Source organism: Penicillium soppii (assembly GCF_028829465.1).
Source record: "Penicillium soppii strain IBT 18220 chromosome Unknown utg000006l, whole genome shotgun sequence".
NCBI classification, from domain to species: Eukaryota; Fungi; Ascomycota; class Eurotiomycetes; order Eurotiales; family Aspergillaceae; genus Penicillium; species Penicillium soppii.
In genome coordinates, this window is record NW_026643236.1 from 1999141 (window position 1) to 2014869 (window position 15729).

At 46.0% G+C, this 15729-nt stretch overlaps 6 protein-coding genes across 6 annotated transcripts; 4 read left to right on the forward strand and 2 right to left on the reverse strand.

The window, feature by feature from the left end:
- Window positions 1–863: 863 nt before the first annotated feature.
- On the reverse strand, window positions 864–1349 carry N7529_008100 (SRPBCC family protein; the record flags this gene model as incomplete). The annotated part of the gene is made up of 1 exon (XM_057243627.1): window positions 864–1349. One exon carries the CDS (start codon window positions 1347–1349, stop codon window positions 864–866), a length of 486 nt encoding a protein of 161 aa, XP_057095165.1.
- Window positions 1350–3588: 2239 nt separating this feature from the next.
- Window positions 3589–4574, forward strand: N7529_008101 (inositol oxygenase; the record flags this gene model as incomplete). The annotated part of the gene is made up of 2 exons (XM_057243628.1): window positions 3589–4449; window positions 4518–4574. 2 exons carry the CDS (start codon window positions 3589–3591, stop codon window positions 4572–4574), a joined length of 918 nt encoding a protein of 305 aa, XP_057095166.1.
- Window positions 4575–5064: 490 nt separating this feature from the next.
- Window positions 5065–6218, forward strand: N7529_008102 (uncharacterized protein; the record flags this gene model as incomplete). The annotated part of the gene is made up of 3 exons (XM_057243629.1): window positions 5065–5180; window positions 5238–5955; window positions 6012–6218. The coding sequence occupies 3 exons, from the start codon at window positions 5065–5067 to the stop codon at window positions 6216–6218; spliced, it is 1041 nt and encodes a 346-aa protein (XP_057095167.1).
- Window positions 6219–7347: 1129 nt separating this feature from the next.
- On the forward strand, window positions 7348–7858 carry N7529_008103 (GFA family protein; the record flags this gene model as incomplete). Its single annotated transcript, XM_057243630.1, has 2 exons — window positions 7348–7434; window positions 7508–7858. 2 exons carry the CDS (start codon window positions 7348–7350, stop codon window positions 7856–7858), a joined length of 438 nt encoding a protein of 145 aa, XP_057095168.1.
- A 191-nt stretch (window positions 7859–8049) lies between these two features.
- On the reverse strand, window positions 8050–9435 carry N7529_008104 (uncharacterized protein; the record flags this gene model as incomplete). The annotated part of the gene is made up of 6 exons (XM_057243631.1): window positions 8050–8488; window positions 8550–8630; window positions 8692–8814; window positions 8873–9063; window positions 9116–9232; window positions 9286–9435. 6 exons carry the CDS (start codon window positions 9433–9435, stop codon window positions 8050–8052), a joined length of 1101 nt encoding a protein of 366 aa, XP_057095169.1.
- A 2894-nt stretch (window positions 9436–12329) lies between these two features.
- Window positions 12330–15003, forward strand: N7529_008105 (beta-glucosidase; the record flags this gene model as incomplete). Its single annotated transcript, XM_057243632.1, has 7 exons — window positions 12330–12456; window positions 12531–12724; window positions 12778–12830; window positions 12896–13118; window positions 13168–13417; window positions 13479–13641; window positions 13698–15003. 7 exons carry the CDS (start codon window positions 12330–12332, stop codon window positions 15001–15003), a joined length of 2316 nt encoding a protein of 771 aa, XP_057095170.1.
- Between the last annotated feature and the right edge of the window lie 726 nt (window positions 15004–15729).

Below are 15729 nucleotides of genomic sequence, written 5' to 3' on the forward strand. Positions count from 1 at the left end.
CCAATGTGCAAACTGCCACCATAACAATTGGAACATGGAAGCACAAATCGAAATCTTCAAATCCCCAGCTCGAAGCCAGTGGACAACCCCCCAAAGCAACGAGTACCTCTGCGACAATTGTTATTGGGACCTGAACGGGCGCATCGAAAGAAGGCCATGCATGAGGTCTCTACCCTGTCTATGCGCGAGACGCAAAAACCTCGCACTCCTCCTAGTCAGCAAGCGCTTCTGGAAGGAAGCAGCCCCTATCTTCTGGACGGAGAATTGGTTTGCATTCGAGCATCCTTGTCTCCTAATAGGGTTTCTGGGTACAATCCGCCCCCAGGTGCGGTCGTGGTTGAGGAGAATATCATTCATGCCGATCCATGGTTATCGTAATAATGATTTCCCCAGTTCGTTTGCACAGTGGCGGGAACCGCTGTGGGATGGGTGGGATGATATTAAGAGTTGCTGGTATTTGCTGAGGCAGTGTGGTGGATTGATGGAGTTGGAGCTTGACGCGGTTTTATTAACACGCCAGGAATGGGCGCTTAGTATCCGGCTGATCCATGTGAAGAAACGTGTCACCTTTTTCCGTTATATGAATGTTGGTGAGCTTGACGATGGGCCTGTTGATCCGTCAGTTTTTATTTGGGCGTTGCATGCTCGAAGGAAACCAGTTGACTCGACTACGACTGCTTTGCTTGTGGATAGTATGACTGGGACCAGGTGTATAAAGAGGAAAACCTTGATTCATCATTATGCTGGGAATGATCTATACCAGAGATGTGGGGAATATGGCGTCGAATTTACTGAGAGGATGATCGAAGGTCGACGGTGGAATTCATGATAGTATGAAGCCCTCGCTTCCACCACATTCAGCTTCAAAGCTTCTTCTCTTGAACCAACTGTCTCAACACCTTGATCGTCCCTTCAACCGCCATCTGGCTCATCTTCTTCTCCTTCTCATATAGCGCTCTCAACTCCTCCTTTGACACGTCAGGATGTCTCCACTCGAATACATATGTCATGTAGAGCTCATCACCGGCTCCAGCACTGACCACATTGCTGATCTTGCTTCCATCCGGCTGTACAAATTCCACCCGGGTAGTCTCGAACGCTGTGACAGTCTCCTGCACAGTCTTTTGCGTTTCGCGAAACAGGACTTCGCGAACGACGACCGAGTTGCCAGTTGATGGATCGACGAACTCATTGACGACCTTTGTGGACTGAATCGCTGCTGGGACAAAGGTCTCTGCGGATCGGATCTTGAGGAGAAGTCCGTTCCAGATCTGTTCTGGGGTAAGCACGGGCGTTACCCCTAGTGGGTTGATTGGGGCGGTGAAGGCGATGTTATTTGTGGATGACATTTTGAGGTTATGAGAGTTGAATAGTATCGCAGACTGAGGGCTTTTGTCTCTTTTATGTCAAAGATTTTGCCTATGGTAAGCATCAAGATACAAAGACGAGACCGATAAGACGATAATATTAATAAGCCCGGCTTTATGGCGGGCCGAGGTGGAAAAAATGATTGGCAATGATAACTTTAGAGAGAAGTCGTCTTATTAACGTAAGGGAGGCCATTTTGTAAAATAAAATTACAAATAGTCGAAAGTGCGGGGACTCAAGAAGGTTAGTTTCTATATCGGGCAATGAGGGAAGTTGAGAGAAACAAAAGGGAACTACACTTCAACGCCTAGCTAGCCCTGGTAGCTAATAAGTATTCGATATAATCTCTACTTCTGCTCTCGGATCCGTCTGGACCAGATCTGTCCTGCTCTGGTCTGCTAGGGTTGTGGTGGGCGCTAGTAGACTACAGAAACGGTAGAATCTTTAGAACGTCACAGTCATAGTCACTGAGCAAACCATCCAATCGAATATAATCCCGAATATACTAACCTACTTAAAAATCATTCTAGGTAATTGTCGATGTATACATGGCTGCTTTACTATGCTACGGAAAATGAAGCCCGAGTTGAATTAGCTTTGAGCCCCACATTTTCCCCAGAAAACTCCCCCTGGTATCAAATGAGCACCTGTGATATTATATGAATTAGAAATTGGATAAGATCATGCATAAAAGAAGAATTCGCTCACTGGGAATCCTGGAAAGCCATCATTGTCAGAATTGATAGACGTTTGCGTGAGCGAGGCCTTAGTGTTAGCAATGATCCCGCAATTCGTGAAGTTGATTTTGGAACATGCTCAAAGAGCGTGTATCCAAAAATTGCTATTGCTTATTTTGACGAGGAACATGAGCTGGCCTTTTGCGTCTCTCAGAATGCCAGTATCATATTTTATTCAATAATTCCGAGCCAATCGTGCCTGACACAAGCTCGGTGGAATGATTGGGGACATGATGGCTAAGATGTTTATTACAGACTGCCAATAAATACTCGGATTCTGTTCTCCGAGGACAACTAGCAATATTTCTAAATTCAGCCAAGCCAGGATCCATTGCCACAGCGGGTTTGATGCAAAACTTCCTCAAATGGCCACTGCTAGAGCACTGAACACTACTTCCGCCCCTTGGTAAAACCACAATAATGGAGAGATTCTTTTGCTCGGCACCTAAAGTCTATACTTGTCTGGCAATCCAACTTCTAGTGAATGCAGAAGAGTCCTTAGTGAAGTACCGCTTAAATGAAGATCAGAAAGAACAGAACCAACTAGAATCGGGATTTCATCCCGAAAATCTGGAGAAACTTAAACTTATCTGGGGTTAGATATGGAATAAAAGTCGATAAATGTGCATAAGCTGTAAGATACCAGAATGCGTCGATTCTTGGGGCAATGACAAAGTAGCATAATTTCATCAGAGCACAGTCAGAGACTTTTTTTGAATGGCGATTGGACCGGAGTCGAACAGCCGCGAACAATAGAGGACACTACTGTTGGCAGCATAATTACAAACTATGTTGGCTCAATTCCGAGCAGAAATTCAGCTCAAAGAAAAGAGCCGTAGGGACCAAAATTGCATTTGTTGATTAGATTGGAAACAATTCGTCGCCAACAAATCTAATATTCTGAAATGAGCAGAGAATACATGAATCGAGTGAAAGGAACGAGAAACTGCCTCTTTGAAACAAGCATTCAAATCATATAGATCAAGTTCCTAGTCTTTCAAATGTTGTCCGTCTGAGCAAACGGCTTCAAACCATATGAAAAAGCTAGGCTGTTTTGATTAGTCCACCACACCTTTGCATTTGACTCCAGGTATCAAGGGTCGCTATGTTACCTCGTTATTCAAAAATTAAAGGCCTGTAAATGCCCCGGTGAGCATTCTAATCAACAACGGAATTCGCTTTCCACATTGAGCTGCCCATTAATACGAGCATTGAAGTCATATCACAACGTCATAGTTATGATGCCCTGAAAGAAGTCGGAAGCAAGAAACCGATCAATGATCCTCATTCAATGTCAGGTAAATCTCATATTGCGGAAACCGCGACCCGAGGAGATATCAAAACATTTAGGAACTCAGGTATAAATTTCGTTACATCCTTCCGACGAGAGGACCAGAAAATCACAGCTCAGTTATCTCTACTGTAACTTAATCCACCAAAGCATTCGAACCATAGCCCTCTGCAAGAACACCGACCCGCAAACATGGCTGTCGCAGTGCAATCCGCCCCGATCGGTCTCGAGACCATGTCCGACAACATTGACGCCGTTAACATCCACAAGACGGACCTCAAGAAAGAGAGAGGCCTATATGACGAGTCAGAATTTGACAAGGCCAAAGACAAGGCCGGATTCCGTCAGTTCGAGGATGCTTGTGATCAATTGAAGAACTTCTACGCCCAGCAGCACACGCTTCAGACAGTAGCGTACAACCTCAAAGCACGCAACGACTTCAAAACCCAGACTCGTGCTCATATGACTGTCTGGGAAGCAATGGAGAAGCTGAATACTTTCATTGACGAATGTGACCCCGACACTGACGAGTCCCAAATGACCCACCTGCTGCAGTCAGCGGAAGCGATCCGCAATGAAGGAAAGCCTCGATGGATGCAATTGGTCGGGCTTATTCATGACCTTGGAAAGCTCTTGTTTTTCTTCGGAGCCAAAGGACAGTGGGATGTTGTTGGTGACACCTTCGCAGTCGGCTGTGCCTTTGACGATAGAATCATCTTCGGCAACAAGTCCTTCAAGGATAACGAGGATTATAACAACGAGATCTACAGCACAAAGTACGGAATCTATTCTCCTGGCTGTGGATTGGAGAATGTCATGCTTTGCTGGGGCCACGATGAATACCTTTATCATATTGTCAAAGACCAATCCACCATTCCTGAAGAGGGCCTAGCAATGATTCGGTACCACTCGTTCTATCCGTGGCACAGAGAGGGTGCATACCATGAGTTTATGAATGAGCATGACCACAAGATGCTCGAAGCCGTGAGGGCATTCAACCCATATGATTTGTATAGCAAGAGCGACGAAAAGCCCGATCCGGAGAAGCTTAAGGTAAGCTGAACACCTTTCCCTTTTGAGATATGACTGCAATATGTGCTAATATGAAGTCCCCCAAACAGCCTTACTATATGGAACTCATTGATGAATTCTTCCCCACAAAGGTTATCAGGTGGTAGGGGAATGGAGATGCGCTGAGATGATTTTGTCAGACAGTCCTCATGAGCTCTCAATCTGCGACGATCGCCGAATTGGTACCGGCTGAACTTTGAATATATTTTGTACGGTGTTAATGATATATTGACTCGCTCTTCCATAATCAATCTCTCCAAGACCAGACTTGTCGCATTAATCCAACGATCTTTTCCTACCAATCGGTCCAATAAAGATCATACTTGCATGATTTCTATGGGTTGCAGAATACTGCAAAGGTACCATGTACTTAGAAGCGTTCGAATGGCGTAGATAATCAGGTTCCGTCAAGTCACCCGCGGGCAGGCCCCCACTGCGAGCGCGATCGTCTCACATGCAATGAATTGTGATTGGTTGCCCGTGTGGATTTTTACGAGCACGTGATGATAACTGCACGTGACTTTGTTATCATCTTATCGGGGAAAAAAAAGTGTCCACTGTTAACCATTGAACTCTTCGCTCTCAATTGACATCACCATGGAGGGAAAGGTTCAGTCCGTGTATCAGCAGACAGAGAGAGCGACTCCAAACGGGTCTGCTGATGTCAAGCCAAAGAAGCAAGTGGCCTCATGGGTACACCTTCTTGCGGGCGCGTAAGTATTTTCCATCTGTCACGATCTGCATTCTTCTAACATATCCATCTCGTTTAGGAGCGGTGGATTTGCTACTGCAATCGTGACTTCACCTCTTGATGTCTTGAGAACACGCCTTCAATCCGACTTTTACCAAACACAGAGCCAGTCCACTCACTCTCTTCAAACACCACAGCCCCGTCATGGATCCAATCACAAAACGATACAAATCGTCAACTCAATATACCGTGCCGAGGGCTGGCGAGCTTTTTTTCGAGGTCTTGGACCGAGTGTAGCGGGTGTAGTCCCTGCGACTGCGATCAAGTTCTACGTCTACGGAAATTGCAAACATATCGGAGCCAAACTCTTGGGACGCACCGAAGATTCTCCCCTCGTTCATGCCCAGGCTGCGATGTGCGCTGGACTCGCAACATCCACTGCAACAAACCCAATCTGGCTGGTTAAGACCAGATTGCAACTTGATAAATCACGAACAAATGCTAGCGGAGCTTCGAGTCGTCAATACCGCAATAGTATTGATTGCATTAGACAAACCCTACGGAAAGAGGGAGTACGTGGTTTCTACAGAGGAATGAGTGCTAGCTACCTTGGCTCAATCGAAACGGCTTTGCACTTGGTCCTCTATGAGCGGCTGAAAACCAGCCTCCGCGAGACATTAAAACCCATTGAGGGATCCGGGACTCCTATGTGGGAGGAATTCTCCCACTGGGTTAGTACTAGTGGTGCCGCGAGTTCCGCGAAGCTAATCGCGGGCTTGATAACATATCCTCATGAGGTACACTATATTAGCCTAACCGTTGAGCTTTACATTAAGCTAACATCACCGACCAGGTTATGCGAACAAGATTGCGCCAGGCGCCTATGGAGAACGGCCGGGCCAAATACACGGGCCTGGTACAATGTTTCCGTACCATCGCTAAAGAAGAAGGTATGGCAGGCTTGTACGGAGGCCTAGCCCCTCATATGATCCGATCTTTGCCATCGGCTGTCATCACCCTTGGCGTCTATGAATTTGTGCTGCGGGTGACTGGCAGCTAAGCCAACCCACCACACAGCCTTGTACACTATATTATATTGGAGCTTCTGTTTTGCTCGCCTTTTGTCGGTTATGACTCGACGTTCCTGTACTATATTTGGCGCGACTTGCATTTTATTCGGTGCGACTGTACTATACTGGGTGTGACAATTATTAATATGTGATTTGTCTCTTTGGATCAATTTGCACATGTGTGCACATCATTAACTTTCCTTCCTAACGACTGGCGTTTGCAATTCCGGCGGACTGACTTGCTTTGGATCGGGCCGAGCGTAGCAGAACCGATGCCATACTGAGGAGATGAGCTCAACAGGTACTATGTACTACATTGGCATGTATGCCATATAGGAAGGAAGGTCCCTTCGAAGTACCATTAATTGAAACCAACCACATATTTTCACAATAATGGTCTCTTACGCGAAATCAATAGAGGGGCTAGAACAATGAAAGAGCTGATCACTTCATAGTCAGCTATATTATAATATTACAGATACGGTTTCATTTCAAAGTAGGATGACGTTTGACCTTAGACAAACAGGCTCATTTCGGCCAATGGCACGAGTAGTATTTCGGAAATTCCATGGCGTTGAAGTAAAGGAACTTCAGGTGGATAACAGCCAAGCCGCTTGAGATGCTGGAAAAAAGGGTGTCTATGAAGTCACTTCTTATATGCATCTAGGGTTCAATGATTCCCACAGTGGATGAAATGACAACTTGTTTCTCGACGTTGAGCATATTCGTATTTGTAATTGATAAGTTATAAACATGTCCTTTGGTGTAGGGAATATATTGTTTCAATCGGTTGAGCGTTGAGTTATATATAGACTTGTACCATCTGAAGACAAGCTTGGAGAGGTCAGACTGTGCACTTTATTTACATAGTAGGAAGGCAAGGCAAAAGAGAGAAAAAAAGAGGGGGTTTGAGCCCGTGCAGTTTGAGCCTCATTTCGCGCCTTGTACAGCCACCCAGACAACACCGGAAATAGCTCCTCCGGAGATAGCGCGGGCCTCCGGCTTACAATTACGGGGCCAGCATTGTGTCCTTTAAAAGTCTCACCTTCACTAAAGGTTTCCAGCACTTCAACCACTTATTGATATAAGAAACTCGAAGAATAGCCAAAACGACTGAACATGGCACAAAATACCCTGACTGGCGCGTGTGTGTGTCGTAAAATCACCTACCGCGTCGATCTCCCCGCTGACAAGCCGTTCCCCAAGGTACCTATACCCCAATTACAAAAGCCAATGATGGTAGTTGGGATAGAAGCTTATTATTTTTCTCATCATACAGGTCATTCTCTGTCACTGTAGGGACTGTAAGCGCTATACGGGCTCCGGATTCTCCGCCAACATCTTCGTCCCCAAAGCCAACCTGATTTGGACTACCGGCACACCAAAGCTATACCTTACCAACAGCAACAGAGGTTTCAAGACACGGCGCCAGTTTTGCGGTGATTGTGGGACACCCTTTACGTCGCAGGCCGAAGACCAGCCCGATGATATCGTTATTAAATCCGGAACGTTGGATGACGAGCATCGGGCCGCGTGCGGGGAATTAGTACAGGAAATCTTCTCTGATCAGAAAGATGGCTGGGTGGATAGTATTGGGAAGGTTGCAACTAGGCCTGGAATGATGGAGTAATATAACAGCCTGTTCGACCGCATCGTTGATAGATATTGGACTCCGGTCCACCTCCCTCTCAACGAGAGCGAAAGCCCAGACATATACCTGCCCGATGCCCTTTGCTATAAGCGATTATTAAAATATGATTCAGTGTAATTAAATGATTGTATCAAGGCCGAGAACAACTCATCATGTCTGTGGATTCAAGATCAGTCATATGCCACGACAACTTGGCGACTGACGACGATGTCGGCTTGGCCGGGCCGTTGACCATTGTCGAGAATTTCCTTCTGGCTGTCCCCATCGCTCAGGCTACCCCGTGGGTTGTGATCTATTTCTGAGGTCATCGTCATGTGGTTGAGGCCCTTGACGTTCTCGCCGAGCTCGTAATTTCGTGAGTGCATGGGTCCGCCAGTGCGAAGGGAACTATTGAATCCAGGTGATTGGTTGTAATTCTTGTAGTCTGAGGTTTTGCCATCACGGAGAATTCGGAATAGCGGGCGGAGAGTTGCCACATTCCCCACGATCATGCCGATGCTGTTTTCTGCGAATCCCCAGATGACGACATCCGCAACGCTGTAGAGGAAGTCGGTCTGGTTAGTCAATGCGACAGTATACTTGAGTCGTACGCATGCCGACAGCGATGCACTATAAGAATGAAAGGTCAGCACCATAAAAGGCAACGCCTTTGGAATTTGGAACTACACACAAGATACCGAGACCCATCAAGCCAACGATTGAGATCTTGGTATTGCGATTGATCTGCACGTTCCAAAGTAGAGGAACTGGTCTATCAAAGAGGTCAGTGTTTAGTTTTTTTGGCGCAACATCGATAGGGTTGAGGTCCATACAGGAAAGCAGTTATCCAGTCTGTAACGATATTGACAGCGGTACACGCGTAGTAAACATCAGCAAGTACATAGCTTGCCTTGCAATGACCTCCATTGCTAAGAGCTTCATCGCTCCAAGCAGCTCTACAATGGGGTCAGCATCTGGTCTTTTGTAGAGAATTGTTCGCGAGGAAAGACTTACTCCACGGGTATGCAATTGGTCAGAATGAAGATCAAAGCGATAATGTTCATAGAAACGAATGTAGCAATAACGGCATATTGTATGTAGACGTATAGCTTGCGCCCTTGTGCCACTCGAATCAACATCCAACTGATGCTGAGTTTAATGGGAATGATAGCAGAACAGTATCCGACTTCGAAGATAAGAAAGAACTGGTAGATTGATCAGTGCTATGTTGGTCAACATGATCGAAGTAGTGCTTACCTTCTTCCCGTCTGCCATGTACTTTTCATTACCGGCCTTTGCGAGTGTCGAGTTACGCGCACCAATTCCATTAAATGCGCCACCAGCGCACCCCGCCACAAGCACGGCAAATGGTATCTTTCGTTTACTTGTCAGTCGAGTCTCGGAAAATTTCTTCTTGTGGCACTAACCAATGCTACAGTCATGATCCAGTCTTCAGTACCCCATGATCTGCGAGACACTCTGCAGTAAACCCGCAAGCCGTAGGTTATAAATGCCAATATCGTCAACATGATGGTGCTGCCCGCCAGACCCGGGGCAGCATCGGCGTAGAGGACCATGGTGTCAGGAATGAGCCGGATCTTGGGTTGACCTTAAGGTGCTGCCGGTAGTCTGTCAATACCTTCAGAACTCGATTCTTGTTGCCACGGGGTTCTGAGGTTTTGAAGTGAAGAAGTGATAGCAGGAAGGGTATAATGGGAAAAAAAGATCTTGACTAGTGCTGGCGGATACTCCAACCATGGTGGGGATACCGACACGAGCATTTGCGGATTACACAGTATCTAAATCTCCATTGATCGCCTATTGTATATCTATGTTGGTTTAGCTCAACCCTATAGTTATCGCCGGTGGAGCTGCCAATGTTGCCGATTCGTTATTCCAACCTGAAACCTGGAAAGTCGGCAGTGGAAGAAGGAAAAGTGGGTATAGCCTCCAGTCTAACCCTACGCCAAGGGTGGGTTTGATTTTGACTGGTACCGAATTATCGGATCCCGGGTCTTCGAGAACAAGTTCTTGAAGAATTTAGCAGATTTAACCGTACTCTCGTCGAATCATATTCACGGCAAAGTTGGTTATTGTGTTCACAAATTAAGGGACCGGGGAGAAAACGTATAATCGGCCCAGGTGACATTTGTTCGATCCATCGATCGAATTTAAGCATGCACAAGATACACATTGTGCACCAACCCCATGTTATTTACTCCTATTTTCTGTAAGCAAATCTTAAGACTGAGTCATGTTTTGATTCAAGTAACTAACGATTGAGTCGACAATAATACAGCCACTTAATCTCCGTCCACCTCCGACCGCCACCAAAACAACTAGCTAGCTTAGCTTTCCTCATCTGACCCACATAGATTGGGATTCATTCGAGGATAGTGCAATGTACAAAATGAAAGTGTTTCCCTGAGGTGCTCAGGGCACCTTTCGCTCTCAACATGACATGTCCATATACGTAACTATCTAAGTATCGTGTCAGTGGTCACCACGCTAACCCTACCTAAAAAATCTAGTGCCATGTGCTCCGTATCATTCGTGGCATTTTCCACGACGGTGTAGAACCTTCTCTTCTGACTCGTTGATTCTGCTATGTCGGATAATCATCTAAAAGATGAGATTGGGTTTTATATATATATGAAACGGCCTTGCACTCGAAATTTCAAGGCGGTAGAACGATAGTTCAGTATAGGCAGGACCAACCATGGGAATGATATTCACAAGATATAGGACTATTTGGGGGTTGATATAGAAGATTGTTTCAAGATATTCTATATTGCTTTTCTTCATGCACGGACTGGCGTTACTTGTGCGCATAATAAAAGTACCAGATTTACACCAAGAATGGAATTGAGTCAAAGCAGCCAAAACTGCGATTTCCATCGCAGATGGCTAACAGTCCTTGCTTGAATCGAACTAAGACATGAGAGGTTACTTGAAGTCGGCATGCGACTTACGCCTAGTACCGATATTTCCGCAACACAAAGCTAGGTGTCGATCATAATTACCGAAGCGTACTAAAACTTTGAGACATTTATCAATACAAGACTAGCACATGAATGGGCGTGGTACGCGAGGCAACAATCGAACTAGTAAAGTCTTACATTGTGAGTCCTTTTCAGGCCGACTCTTTTTCTACCCGTCAGTTCTTCGCTTTTTTTTTATAGAAAAAATAAAGTCACATCGGAGGGAGATCACCCCAGACGCCGATCGCCACACGACGATATGGAAAAAGTATTAGCCTGCTTTTCATAAGCTTCACTAAACAGCGGAACATGCATGCTGCGTTTTAAGTATTTTATGACGGGATAAGCCTCTATTCTATCTACTAGACTCCTCTTGTAAGAGTGATAGGGTAAAATCACAGTTGGAAAACTATGTACATGAAAGGATAGACCTTGAAAAATCTGCCGAGGTTGAAATTTCTTATTCGACAATAAAGCTGATCGGGTGTGAGGCCCTCCTCGGGACTGCGGCGTAGTTGGGTCTATGACCAGGCTAAAATGTGGGGGATGTCTGTGGCGGCATGGATTTATAGGCTTATTGCCTTTAAAGGTGGGACGCGTATTCTTGTTCAAAACTCAAAGATCATAGGCAATCGATATAAAAGGAATGATGAATCAATTCTGGCAACATTTACATGGTACCTTACTTTTTTCGAATAGCCAGTGTCCATGGCTCGCTGTTCAAAAGAACCGGTGTCCCCTAACAACATTATAAGTGCCAGGAACAAGTAAGTGGGGAAGTTCAAGCAGAACTACGTACTATCACCCCACTTGACGCATTCCACGTATCGGGCGAAGTCTACCGAGCCCTACTTTCCCTTATGTTAGCAGTTGACCACTTATCATATCCATGGATCATCTCTGTTGTGTACTAGTCCTATAACAACTACAAATAATACTTGTTTACCTTTGAAATGGCAAAGATAGGCTCTAATATACTAGTCTTGCGGGCCAGGGAAATTCAAAGTTCCCCTTCGGACCAAGGTGGTGTCCAGAAGATCCGACAACAAGATCCCCCGCGGGGAATTTCCCCACCTCCGCAATCAGCTAGTGTAAGGTAAATTCGGCACATGAGATGGCTTGGGCCTTCAATGATCAAGAAGTTACCTCATTCTGCTTCTCCATCTCTTAGAAGTAAGCCACCTCGGTGTAACGGTGCCTGTTAGCAGCGAGATATTTCTCGCTCATACCTTCTTGGTGATGGGACTGGATCACATTTTACTCTAACACTAACCGGAAAGGAAACGCCTTCCGGATTTTGCGGCACTAACAGGAGATATTGAGTTCTGTCTTGCCGATGTATACCCGGTCAGTCTAAGAATGTAGCACTTAAGACTTCCAAGTACTAAATCCGAAGATGAGGGGCTGGATGGTATAAAGGGAACCTTGAATCTGCTACTTAGGAAGCATCTGGGAATAAAAGATACTGTACTATCATTTCTCTACTCAAAATGCTCACTTCTTGGGGGAAGGTAGGCCTACTACTAGGAATTACAGCCGGGCACCTGGCTGTCGCAAAAGATGTCATTACTAGTGATGCGTCCTTTTATGGGGAGTCTCCCGCAGTCTATCCTTCTCGTACGTCAAATCTTCTATGCTTTCTCGTTTCTTGGCCACATATCCTTGCGAGAATTTGCTAACACACCGAGTAGCGGAGGGAACTGGCGCTGGAGATTGGACTTCCGCATATCAGAAAGCTAAAGCTTTTGTTGCCAAGCTATCTGATGACGAGAAAGTCAATCTTACTGCAGGTGTCTCCTCTGACAATGGATGCTCGGGAAATATCCAAAGTATCCCTCGTTTAGGATTCCCGGGTATTTGTGTGAGCGACGCGGGAAATGGCTTGGTTAGTACCTTTTGATAACTAGAAACTATTTTATTAATCAAAACTACCTACAGAGAGGGACCGACTTCGTCAACGGCTGGTCGTCTGGAGTCCACGTGGGAGCAAGGTTCGTCATCCAGATGGTGTTCCAATATGCAAACTCGACTAACCGCTACTAATCTGTTTCTTTAGTTGGAACCGTGATCTTGCCAATGATCGAGGTACATACATGGGCAAGGAATTCCGCACCAAGGGCGTGAATATGATTTTAGGGCCTGTCGTTGGCCCGCTCGGCCGTGTTGCACTTGGTGGTCGTAACTGGGAAGGGTTTGCTGCCGATCCTTACCTGAGCGGCATCCTGGTCTCTGAATCTGTCAAGGGTCTCCAGTCACAGAATGTTGCTACATCTCTCAAGGTATTGTAAATCAGGTATCGAGCAACTGCAATGTCTGAACTTTCGTTAGCATTTCATCGGAAACGAACAAGAGACTGACCGCAATCCACTCACCGATTCTAACGGAAACTATGTTGAGTCCGTCTCTTCCAACATCGACGACAAGACAATCCACGAACTCTATCTGTGGCCCTTTCAGGATGCAGTCCTCGCTGGCGCCGCGTGTGTCATGTGTTCTTACAACCGATTGAACAATTCATATGGATGCCAGAATAGCAAAACCCTCAACGGTTTGTTGAAAACAGAACTCGGTTTCCAAGGTGAGCAGATCCAGCCCAAACTCTTCATCAAGACAAAGATTCTCACCGATATATATCACAGGTTATGTGGTCACTGACTGGTACGCTCAGCATGGTGGAATCGCTTCCGCCAATGCAGGTTTAGACGTGGTCATGCCGAGTTCAAGCGTTTGGAACAGCAATCTGACCACTGCAATTTCAAATGGAACCATGGAGGCATCTCGCTTGGACGATATGATTACAAGGTCAGTATTAACGACATTCGGAAACTTGACCAGCGAGGACTGAATGCAATCAACAGACTGATGGCCACCTGGTATTATCTTGATCAAGATTCTGTGTTCAAACACCCCGGTGTCGGCATGCCATCCAGCATAAGTGCAGACCACCAGGCTGTAGTTGCTACCTCCAAGGCAGCACAATCAGTTCTTTTGCAGTCGGCCATTGAGGGGCACGTTCTGGCAAAGAATCAAAACAACGCACTTCCTCTCAAATCCCCGAAGCTCATATCAGTTTTCGGGTATGACGCCTATAGTCCGATGTCTTACACACTTGCAGGCTCCTTAAGCTTTTCTACTGCAGAGCGATCAATCCTATATCAGAATGGAACTCTGTATACTGGCGGAGGATCTGGCTCCAACTCGCCCGCCTACATTGATTCCCCAATAGAGGCCATTCAGCGTCGAGCCTATGCAGATGGCTCTTCTGTTCTTTGGGACTTTACTTCAGAGAAGCCTACTGTCAACTATGTGTCAGACGTATGTCTGGTTTTTATCAATGCGTACGCCACCGAAGGCGTCGACCGCGAAGCCCTCTCCGATACCCACAGTGACGCTATTGTGACAAACGTCGCAGATAACTGTGCAAACACCATCGTTGTGGTTCACAGTGCTGGAATCCGGACCGTCGAGTCTTGGGTAGACCATGCGAATGTGACCGGTATCATCTTTGCCCATCTCCCAGGCCAGGACACTGGTCGCGCATTGGTAGACATCCTCTATGGAGATGCCAACCCTTCAGGCAAGCTACCATATACCGTCGCAAAGAAAGAATCCGACTATGGCACCCTGCTTCAACCAGCCGAGCCCGAAGGGGAGTATCAGTATTTCCCTCAGGCCAACTTTTCTGAAGGAGTATATATCGACTACCGTGCCTTTGATAAGAATGGAATTGAGCCCCAGTACGCCTTTGGTTATGGTCTTTCATACACCACATTTGGCTACTCCAATCTGAAGGTATCAAAGACATCGGCGTCTTCGGCCAATTATCCTGCCAAGACATCAATCCTTCCTGGCGGAAACCCTCGCCTCTTTGATACGCTAGTCAAGATCTCTGCGACCGTGAAGAACACTGGAAGTGTCGATGGAAAGGAAGTCGCGCAGCTCTATGTAGGTATTCCTAACGGCCCAGCACGGCAACTTCGTGGCTTTGAGAAGGTCTTGATCAAGCCTGGCAAATCGACAACGGTGACTTTCAATCTGACTCGGCGGGATTTGAGTACATGGGATACTGATGCACAGCAATGGCTGCTTCAGCGTGGAACATACCAGATCTATGTGGGACGCAATAGCAGGGACCTTCCGCTTACCGGGACTTTGACTATTTAGTTAGTTCGTGTAGTCTGAGGATGTCACTTAGACATACTGCATTTTGCAATTAATCTTGTTCTATGAAGGGAAAAAAAATCTAAAACACAGAAAACAAAATAAACTTAAAATAGTGAGCATTCGCCGGTGTTCACCACCTCAACTCAATGCCCAGCGCGCTATTAACAGGCCCTTCCCCCCTTCTCTTGTTGTTGCCCGGGATTAGGGCAACCCTTATCTTAACAATTCTTTCTTATCGAGGACGCATGATCTCTTAAACCAGACACCACTGCATATAGCCTCTTCATTGAACCAACCCATCAAACATGGAGCTTCTCATATTCAGTGAGGCCATAATTGACGACGAAAATATTGAAGGACAAATAGCATTACTCTATGCTATGTTGAATGGTGCCGGTGAAGGTGCCAAACTCCTATTATCACATAGGAGCACTACCATTATGTTGTGCTATTCTCCCCACTTGCTACTTTCCTGTCTTCTTGTTGTTTTGCCATATAGATATCACTTTGCAATTTCACTTGTTGTATAAATGTTTGTAATCATAACTTTCATTGTTAATGAACAGAATATTGAGGATAAAACATGTGGTGGTTTTGTTTTTCTGGCGCCCCAGTAACATTCATAGCCGTTCTCGCTACGATTTCAAGGATCCATCTTTATGTTTAGTGACTTTGGGGTGGATGATACCCAGCCGGTCTACTTGATGCATGTTAAGCATAAAATTG